Genomic DNA, 11,069 nt, shown 5'->3' on the forward strand with positions numbered 1-11,069 from the left:
AGTCACATGGACCTCTTATCTTGCATGCTCTCCTGCAACTCGCTCATAAAAGGGTTGTGAAACAAAACACACCTCTCTTTTTACCTCCCATCATTAGATATCATTCGTTCATGTTGATCTTAATGAAGAATAGACGAGATACAGAGGAACCAAAATTGTCAAAAGAAGCAAGGTGCGAAACACGCGGAACGAATCCAGGCAAGATTGAAATACCCCAACACTTCGGATTTAGAAAGAAACTAGTGGATCTTCTAAAACAGAGGCCAAATTTAATGCACATACAAATCTCTAAATGGGGAAAAAGGCACTGCTAGGTTTGGGTTTAGTTGTCTCCTCTCTTTGTGACCGGCCTGCTGGATGGGCCCCGACCTTCAGTAGTTGAGCCTCCATAATTGCAGATTTTCCACATATCCCCTTTATATACACTATACAAACATTTCTCACTTGACACTTAACTTTTGGGCCTGGTTCTGGCGCTTCGCTCCTCTCCCTTGCCGCTCCTCCAAGTTTTAATGCATAACATACACCTCATGGTGGTTGGCCGGTTAGCGCATCGGCCTCACAGTGCAGATGTGCAAGTATCGATTCCGGCTACGGATCGGTTGAGATTGACGGCGGCGGGGTGTGTGTGTCATGTTCCGTATTTGGCAGCAGGTGGCAGGCGTTCATTCTGCTGCCTGCACACCTGCTGCCTATTTGTTAATGATTACACCTGCTTTATCTAAGCACTCCGGCTTCCGATTCATTGCCGGAGTATTGCATGCCGTGCCACTGTGATTGCCCATGCTCGTAAACCTTGCGCGTATTCAATTGTTGTTCGCTACACTTTCGTCATCCCATTGGGATTATTTAAAAACGCATATTTGATCTAGTATATTGTCTTATCTTTTTCCTTGCCGTTTTTTGCAAGCGCTTTGTTTTTTCACGTTACATTATTTCCTGGTTCTCGTTTTGACCAGCGTTTTCTGTTTTCCATTAGACGGGGTTTTTTTCGTTTATAATAAATATTATTTTGGGACAATAGCCTTGTCAGTGTCTGCTACTTCGGGATCCACTTATTCTCGTTCGCACTGTTGCGTACGAAGCAGTTCTTTTCCCTGCCTTGTACGCAACGTGACAGTGTGGGCCGGTGTCAGGCTGGTTGGAGCGCTTTGGTGGGGATGGCGGACCGCCCTCAGTCCCTTCGGCGGCCGGACTGCCTTTTGTGGGCCCTCTGGCCCGCCCTAAACTCTTGGCTGGACAGGGCGATGTCCTCCGTCCACAGTTGCCTGCACATCAACTCAGGGACACCTCTGACTTTTATTGTGCATGCATGACAGTGTCCATTTTTTTCCCACATTTTCATACACACAAACCCATGTTATTTAAAACAGTTGCATGGTGCGGGCCATTCTCTCATTCCTTTTAACAGCTCTTGAGACGTTACTCTAACTTCAAAGACTGTGCTCTCACTTGCACTCAGTTTCGACAGTTGTTTCGTGGATGTATTACCAACCCACCCCTCACCACACTGCAGTTTCACTACTCTCGGCCTGTTCGATTTCTGCCCTCTCCTCATCCTGTTTTGTCATGGCATGTCATTTTTGACACCACTTATCCTGTACAGAGTCGTCAGGGGGTGCTGGAACCTAAAAAACTGCTCTGTGACCCGGGCAAATTGCTTTGGCATTGTCATGATCCTGTTCTTGTGTGTCTCCAGCAGGTGGCAGAGGAAGGCCTTCCCTCCAGCGTGCACACATGCTGCCAATGTTTTCATCAAGTTAGCCATTTATTTCAGAACTGCCCATTTGCCAAGATTCTGTCAGATTATTGACCTTGTTTGCTGCTCATTTTCAAGTGTTGTTTTCTGGACCTCTTGATCTCATAATGATCATTTTTGCTCTCACTTACCTGGTTAGTAAGTATTGACATTATTTTGTCTTTGATTTAGCTTTTGTTTTGTGATATTGGACTCTTATCATTTCGTTTATATTCTCTGCATGACTATTATCTTGCCTATTCAAGCGTGTTTTGTTTATGCCTTGTTTTTCTTGGCATTTTGTGACCAGTGATTTCTATTTATACTTTTTCGGTGTACTTTTTCTCGTAAATAAATATTTTTCTTACGGATTCTGTTTGCGTTTATGTTTGTGGGATCCAATCCCCATTCAGTTCCTCCATGCACTGCGTCAGGCATAAATAGTCTTTCACTTTTTCCCCCGATGAAGGCATTCTCAGCTCTTCACGCTGACTTTTCATGAACCGCAGAATCAGGAGCAACTGGGGGTTCAGTATCTTGCTCAACGACTGTAACTTGGTCACAAGGGCTGGGGATCAAACCCACAATCTATGGGTTGGAAACGACTACTCTACCATTGAGCCATCCCACCAAAACTCACGCACGCGCACACACGCACACACACACACACACACACACACACACACACACACACACACACACTAAAATGTAGATCCTCCATTCTGCATAGCCAAGCGTCAGATTTAAAAAAAAAATGTCTGCCATGTTTTTTTTTCATATATGTTGATGCTCTTTTAAAAGGTAATTATGTTTAAATGATGGGCATGTATGCTGTGGGTCGGGGTTGGCAACAGGCGGCTCTAGAGCTGTATGTGCCCCAGTGGCTTGAAAATGGAAAAAGATGGGGGAGGGAAATTTATTTTTTGTTTTAATATAGTTTCCGTATGAGGACAAACATGACACAAACATTCTTAACGTTTTCCAATGCTGTAAAAATGTGTAGAATAATTATAAAATTTCAACATTTCTGTCAACGAAGAAATGCATCGTAGCCTGCGACACACATTTCTATTATCAGGGCGGGATGCCAGGCAGGTAGGTGGCTGTCGGAAAAAAAAAAAAGTCGTTTCATGGACAATTCACCAATGGTGCTGACAAAATATGGGAATGTGGAGGGCATTGTGGAGAAGCATTTGAAAACGGTACATGAAAGCTACGATAGATAACATGCCGCAACAGTGCGTCCCATGTCTTCACGACAAAAGTAGGCAGTGATTTTCAGAAACTCTTGCGTCTACTTTATTTTTCAGTTTCATTCATCTTAGGGACCGTTGTGGCTCTTGCTCACTATGGCATGCGTGTGTAAGTGCGTGTGTATGCGTGCGTGTTCTGTAACGGGTTGATTGCGGGAGGTTGTTTGATCGAAAAGTAGATCTTCAGTCAAAAAAGGTTGGTCACCCCTGCTCTACAGGATGCACTGCAGGAAAAAACACATTTAAAATCATGAAGGCTCATTGTGTATTTGAAGCCAATTTAGTCATTTTGATAGTTGGCTAATATAGCTAAAATAGGTACATACAACGTGTGTTGCTTTAATTATAAGTCTTATACAAGGCTTTTATTTTTTTTCGGCTCCAGATGTACAGTATTTGTTGGGGGGGGGGGGTCAAATGGCTCTTAACATTTTGGTTGAAGCTTTCTGGGTGAAGCAATAGGGGCGCCTGCAGTTTGCTGAAATCTGTCACAAATGGAACAGGAAACTTTCGTCTACTCCATGGTATCCTTGCTCGAAAATGTACTTGAAGACAAAACGTACAAAGTATTCCTACCAGATGTTTGCTCCTCATATCACATACTTTGAATGCTGTTCACTTTAAAAGATCGTCACTAAACACACCCTTAAAAATGGATTGGTGAAAAACCGTGACGTGACAATTACCATGCAAATAGACTCACCTCTTGAAATCTGATTTTTTTTGTAATCATCACTTTTATAAGAATTCAACTGAACTGCAGAAACAAAAACACATTTGACATATAGTATCTCCTAAATTAAAATGCACTCAATCATAATGCGACATGCATTCAGTAAACATGAAGAATAAAGTGCAATTTAAATGCTCCAAGTTGCATTCGCTACGAGCAAAATGTATGCTGGAACATTCTGAATATATATGTTCCTTCCTGGCTGCCTTACTTCCAACTACAGTATCCATCTGTCCTTCCTTTCTTTTGTCCTCCCCTCATACTTTTTTCGTCATTATTTCCTGCCTTCGCTTGAAACTACTTTTTGCCTCCCGCCCTTCATTCCCTTCTTCCTTCCATCAGAGCTGTTTTATTTATCCGTCTTTCATCTGTCAGTATGCTACTGAGACCTGCTGTTCTTCCTTCCTTTCATTCTTACTTGTCCCCCTCTAACTTATTTTCTATTATAGATCTTTCCCTCTCCTTCCTTCTTACCTTACTTTCATTTATTGCGACCAGCCTTAAAACTACCTTTTGTCCTACGGTACCTGCCCAATCCTAGAAGCTACTTAATTTGTTCTTGACTAGTTTTCATTATTCATGGTAGCCTAAAAAAGTGAATTTAAAGTATGTATCCATACTTTTGGCCCACCCTGCAGATATTATGAAAGTTGTCACAAGTTGTCACAATTTGTCGTATAGTACTAACAAACATGTAACACATCGTATAAGAAAAAGTGCATTCATTATGGATGGTCATACAAAAAAGAAAAAAATCACTGACATCAAAACATTTTCCAAACTTGCAAAAACCACATTTCCCAAGCAAAACTCACACATAGTGTCACACAAAAGCAGTGCAGTGAGCGCCCTTACTTGAGCAATATATTTCTTTGACTGTTGATTATGTCCACGGGCAATCTGAGCTCTACACTATTTTGCCTGTAGATCGGACTCTTGATGTGACGCCACACAACCAGAATGATACGGGTGGCAAACAGAACGCAGGCCGTTGCCAGCACAACCACTGCGGAAAAAAGAGTGTTTGTGTTAACTACCAGGGTTAGTCTACACCACAGCCAAAACAATTCCAATGAATTTTACAAACAAAAAGAAGAGCACCGTGACGAAATGTGCTGTTGTATCTGTGTTGTACAAATGTACGACATACGATGTGCCTTTTTATTGTTTGCATTGGTCCTCAAATGAGGTTCCATCCATCCATCCATTTTCCAATTCGCCTTATCCTCACAAGGGTAGGGGGGCACTGGAGCCACTCCCAGCCGTCTTCGGGCAGTAGACGGGCGACATCCTGAACTGATTGCCAGCCAATTTGAACGGCACACGTAGACGAACAACCATCCGCGCTCACACTCACACCTAGGGGCAATTTAGAGTGTTCAATCAGCCTGCCATGCATGTTTTTGGAAGGTGGGAGGAAACCGGAGTACCCGGAGAAAACCCACACAGGCACGAGAAGAACATGCAAACTCCACACAGGAAGGCCGGAGCGGGAATCAAACCCTGCATCTCTGCACGGTAAGGCCGACGTGCTAACCAGTCGACCACCCCCCAATAAAACAATGATACAAGATCACTGCTTTTGGCCAATTAACTCTGATGTGTTTGTGGCATATCCCACGTGGAGGAGGCAGTAAAAGGCTGTCTTCTTATTTATTGTAGATTCAATATTATTTTTGACCACTTGGTGGAGGGCTTGAATGAACAACACCGGGGTGCATTTAAGGGTGACTCAGTGGCATTGTGGCAGGAGGGACACTGGTTTTGGATACTGTATGTAAGAGGTCACAGGGACCAACAACATTTGCGACGTTTGATATGTCATCTTTAAACTGATTGTCGCCAGAGTTTTGTATATTGATCTGTTATTTCACGATGCAAAAAAAGGAAAGAAAGAGAACTTCCTCACCAGCAAATATTCCAGTTTGACTGGGCGATTCGGCATCATAGTTTTTGGTGTAGGATCCAGTCAGTGCCCAGATGACGACGGGGTAGATGATCAGGATGTAGCGCACGTGTTTATCCAAAAAGAAATTTTCCAGGACAAACCTGCCATCGGGGTTTGGTGTGGGGAACAAAGTAATCAGGAAAACAATCACAGGAGACAGTCTGTTGGATGATGCCATTTTACTTACCATACTAACACCACCACGACCAAAATGGCGAGTGAGATCGTGGCGGCAGATGTTAGGGACAGGCTTGCATACGTGTTGAGCACAATGGCCAGGTTGAGGAGGCTCGCGATGGTGGTCCACGTTGCGTACATGGCTATACCGTTTTGAACCTACGACATGAAATGCTGGAGATAAGTCGCCAGTATTCACCCGCTGACATGTTTAGATACTCACCAACACACGCACGAGCCAAAGGTCAACCCTATGGAATTTATGGAGCCAGGCGCCGTAAGTGTGAAGGCCATAGCATGAGAAGAATATCATGACGAAGTTGGTCAAAGTCACCACAATGAGGAAGGCCAGAGCGACAGACACCAGCCTGTGAAAAGGGTGCAGTCCAACGTTATTATGGTTGATGTAATCTCATGAAATAACGACAACTAAAATTGAAGAGAAACATTTTCGTGAACAAAATATAATCATAAAAAAATGCATTTGACAAAAAATTTACTTAAACTAGGTGGTCGGTGGTGGTCCAGTGGTTCGCGTGTCGACCTCACAGTGCAGAGGTACAGGGTTTGATTTCAGTTCTGGCCTGTTCTCCCGTGCCTGCGTGGGTTCCTCCCACATTCCAAAAACATGTATGGCAGGCTGATTGAACACTCCAAATTGTCCCTAGGTGTGAGTGTGAGCGTGTATGGTTGTTCATCTCTGTGTGCCCTGCGATTGGCTGGCAACCGGTTCAGGGTGTACCCTGCCCACTGGCCAAAGGCAGCTGAGATAGGCTCCAGCACACCCCGTGACCCTTGTGAAAAAAGCGGATCAGATAATGGATGGATGGATGCATGGATGGATGGATGCATGGATGCATGGATGGATGGATGGATGGCCCAAACATATCTTCTATGTCAGCCCCCCACAACCGAACAACTCTGAGATGTGCTCACTCCATGGTTGTGTGTGGCTGAATGCATCTGCGATTACATTCAAAGCAGTTTCATGCACGTTTCTTACCTTCTGTCCCACACAAACAACCATCCGATATTGAAGCCAAAATTCAAGCACCAAGTCAGGTAGAAGCCATGTGACAGAACCGGTGGGTAGCAGTACATCAGGCCGAGTGCATTTCTGGTGGAAAAAAAAAGCTGTTATTCATGAACGATAGCAAGTATTATTGGGGGGGGGGGGGTTACCTTCTGCAGAGGCCTGCAAAGGCATAGACCATCACAAGAGCAAGAAAGATATAAATAAAGGTCCAAATGATGAAGGTCCATCCAGATGGTGTTATCTGGGTGGCAAATGCGTCCGAAATATTGCCAGTGGTCTCCAAAAAGGGATCTAGAAGGGGTGACAAGTTTTAGGCGTTTAGGGATGTTATATTTCATACGGACAGCACGGTGGTCGATTGTTTAGCGCGTCGACCTCACAGTGCAAAGGTGCAGGGTTCGATTCCGGCTCCCGCCTTCCTGTGTGGGGTTTGAATGTTCTCTATGTGCCTGCATGGGTTTTCTCCGGGTACTCCGGTTTCCTCCCACATTCCAAAAACATGCACGGCAGGCTGAATGAACACTTCAAATTGTCCCTAGGTGTGAGTGTGAGCACGGATGTTTGTTTGTCTCTGTATGCCCTGCGATTGGCTGGCAACCACTTCAGGGTGTCCCCCGCCTACTGCCCCAAGACAGCTGGGATAGGCTCCAGCAACCCCCACGACCCTCAGAAAATGAATGAATGAATGAATGAATGAATGAATATTTCATGAGTTTTCTTCAGCCAGTGAAGTCGTCCTGCTTACATACGCTGTTTTGATAGCACATCGGGACATCTAGCCATGACAGTTATCTGTGAGTATAATTCAACATGAGCAGCAGTGTCGACTGGTTAGCATTTCGGCCTGATAGACAGAGGTCTAGGGTTCGATTCCTGGCTCCGACCTTAGGATGTCTAGTTTGCATCTCCTCCCTGTGCCTGTGTGGGTTTTCTCCGGGTACTCCGGTTCCTTCCACATTCCAAAAACATGCATGCTAGGTTAATGGAATACTCTTAAAACGTTGTGATTAGAATAAGTGTGATTGTGAACACGACATGTTTGTCGATGTGTGCCCTACGATTGGCTAGTATCCAGTTCAGGTTGTCCCCCGCCTACTGCCTGATGACAGCTGGGATAGGCTCCGTCGCACCCCCGACATTCATGGGCATAAAGCGGTTCAGATAATGGATGGATGAATGAAAAACATGACACAAATGTTGTTGCCAAAATGAGTTTTACAGGGATGTCAAACTCAACCTTATGCAAGGCGCCCAAACTAAATGTTCAAACCGCAGGTCACGGGCTGAAGAGGTTAAACACTTATTCAACGACGAAAGTCAAACTTTTTTTTTTCGCATAAATATGAATCAAAATGGACAGTACACAATATCATTCAAAATAAATTGGATTTTATTGGATTGGAAAAACGTTATTGTCAAATGTACTATGTGTAACATCCAGCACGGATGAAATTTCTTGAAATGAACTTGAACATCAAATATTGTGACCTAAAATGTATTTGCCTTGCAAAATGTTCCTCACCCAGAGAGACTTATTCTACTTATTTTGTTGTTTGAAATGTGACAAACTATACACCCGAAGTTTGTTAAACATGTTTAATTTTGTTGGGGTGTTTTTCCCCTCAAGTATGCACTGTGGTCAAAATTCATTTAGATTATTTTTAGATGGGACTTTAAAACATGACAGTTTAGAAGTTACTTTAACAGTTGTAAAAATGTTTGTATAGCGAATGTAAATACGTGTTTTCTTCATTCATCCTCAAGCTTTTGAAGTCCTTTACATTAACTGTGAGTGGGCGAAAGCAAAATTGTGACATCTGGCCAGTGTTGTTATTTCAGAGTTGAAAACACACTGAGTCGCAGTTTTAAGAGTGTTTTCTTGATTTTTCCCAGGGTGCTAAATGTCTCCTAGTTAACATGCAATATCATTACTGCAAATGGCAAAAAACAGACACGTAAAATGGCACTTTACTTACATTGTCCTCGTGCTGCCAGAAAACTAAACACCAGCGTGACGATGAAAATGCCCAGCGATAACACCATGGCAATAAGAAGGCTAATGCTGTGGCTTGTCATTGTGATGAACTAACCCAATTGAAAAACCAACGCGGTCAGTAAGGTCAAATCCACTAAGCCTTTTGCTTTGCTGTTGAGGCTAAGGCAAACAGCGTGAACTGCAAGACGAGATGGCACGTGGACTAGACAGGTTTTATGTCATGAGCACGACTTTGAATTGCCCTCCAGCACAAATACACGTGAGCGTTACATCAGCACGGTTGGGAGACTCCCTATTTGGCATACCCTACATCATAATTATTTATGTTAGCTAACAACGTCCCTGCACACTTGTTTGGTAGCATCTGTCCCCTGTTGTGCAAACACCTTTAATTGCATAGTGGAGCATTGTGTCACTGGAACGTGGTCGGCGCGTGTGATGTGAAACTATGCATTTCTGTTTGTAAATTTTTACTGGACTGTAAAACATCCATCCATCCATCCATTTCCTGATCCGCTTTATCCTCACAAGAGTCGCGGGATGTGCTGGAGCCCATCTAGACTGTCTTCGGGACACCCTCAACCAGTTGCCAGCCAATCGCAGGGCACACAGAGACGAACAACTAACCGCGCTCACACTCACACCGAGGGACAATTTTTTAGAGTGTTCAATAAGCCTGACATGCAGGTTTTTAGAATGTGGGAGGAAACCAGAGTACCCGGAGAAAGCTCACGCAGGCCTGGGGAGAATGTGCTCCACACAGGAAGGCCAGAGCTGGAATTGAACCCGGTACCTCTGCACTGTGAGGTCAATGCACTGTGAGGTTGATGCGCTAACCACTCGACCACCCCCGGGCGGCCCAATTACCATTTACACAAGCACATTTATTTTTTATTTTTAATTGTTTCATTCATTTGTGAATTGACACGATCTGGCCACAAAAAGAGGTCCAGCACACCTACACTATTTTATGCAATCTAATGCAAGCGCTGTGATAATAACGGAGGACAGTAATGTTCATCGTGGCACCTAGAATCCTCTTGGAGGTGCCATGTCGCTGGCTGAGTGAGTCTGGGTCCACCCAAGGCCACATTTTTGTTCGCATGACATCACTTCCAGAGCGCCTCAACCTCACATGGTGTCCAAATTCACATTAGGATTGGCCAAATTCGCCATTGTTTGTGCGGTCCATGGAAACCTCATGAGGAGGAGCCTTTGAAGGCACCAAAAGACCCAGCCATAGAGTGGTCTTTGAAAAAATTGGAAACCACATGTGCCAGAAGTGATGGCATGGGGCTGAAGAATGCGTCCCAAAATGCCTGTGAATTGGGGTAGCTGTTCTTTTTAACAAATTCAAAGCAAATATTTTTTATACTTTTTTTCGGATGAGGGAAGGTGGCGAAGTTTGGTTTTCAAATTAGATAACCCCTTGTAGATCGGTTACTTCAGTGGAGATCTTATCAGGTTATCAGGTTACAGATTAGCATTATTGGCGCATGAAAGAGTAAAACACAGATTATTAAATTCTCTCATTGGTATCTGATAAAAGGTTTAAAAAAAAGGTTTGGACGAGATCATAAGTGAAACCCAACCTGAATTTATGTCAAACCGACAGATTAGCTCAAATTTAAGATTCGTGCTTGATTTACTTGATTACTCTGATTACATTGATAATGACTGCCTTATAGGGTTTTTTTTCCCAACAAAGTTTTTTGATATGATGGAACATTATTTTTTTTATTGAAAATGTTTTGGTTTTGGTCAGAATTCTATATCAACTATCACAATGTTTTCCAAATTATTATTAAATTATTATTGATAGTTGTGCCATGCGATATCCAAACACTACCAATAGATTTCCGATTCTGAGGTCCGTCCGTCAACGTTGTGCAATATCACCTTATTTTGTTTTTAATTGCGGTAGAAATACTTTCGTTATATATCAAGTGTGTTTAATGTCTTGGTGTTTATATCTGTAACAATATTAAGGCGCGCCAACGATTTAACTGCTCTCAAACTACTAAAAATTTAAGCAATATTAAATTTATGGCTTCAAAGAGACTTATCAATTTTGGGAAGAGTCCTTCTGACTAAAGCCTAAAGGATTTCCAGAGTTTTCGAGTATACCCAACTATGTTCCTTGATAATATAAAATAAGAAAACCTTTATTTGTCTCACAATGGAGAAA

The 11,069-nt window shown here is 43.2% G+C and overlaps 1 protein-coding gene across 2 annotated transcripts; it reads right to left on the reverse strand.

Annotated features, from left to right (window-relative positions):
* Positions 1-3,668: 3,668 nt before the first annotated feature.
* Positions 3,669-9,045, reverse strand: LOC109516983 (uncharacterized). Of its 2 annotated transcripts, XR_002168460.1 has the most exons (8): positions 8,862-9,045; positions 7,032-7,176; positions 6,853-6,966; positions 6,073-6,217; positions 5,860-6,008; positions 5,634-5,773; positions 4,235-4,730; positions 3,669-3,941 (listed from the first exon to the last, which is right to left on the reverse strand). XR_002168460.1 is itself a non-coding variant. In XM_019871833.1 (7 exons), the coding sequence occupies exons 1-7, from the start codon at positions 8,959-8,961 to the stop codon at positions 4,576-4,578; spliced, it is 948 nt and encodes a 315-aa protein (XP_019727392.1). In that variant the 5' UTR covers positions 8,962-9,045; the 3' UTR covers positions 3,987-4,575. The 2 variants fall into 2 exon arrangements, 1 of the variants encoding a protein (XP_019727392.1); XM_019871833.1 differs by lacking the exon at positions 3,669-3,941 and having other exon boundaries at positions 3,987-4,730.
* Between the last annotated feature and the right edge of the window lie 2,024 nt (positions 9,046-11,069).

Source organism: Hippocampus comes, unplaced genomic scaffold (genome assembly GCF_001891065.2).
Source record: "Hippocampus comes isolate QL1 unplaced genomic scaffold, H_comes_QL1_v1.1 scaffold412, whole genome shotgun sequence".
In the NCBI taxonomy this organism is placed as follows: domain Eukaryota; kingdom Metazoa; phylum Chordata; class Actinopteri; order Syngnathiformes; family Syngnathidae; genus Hippocampus; species Hippocampus comes.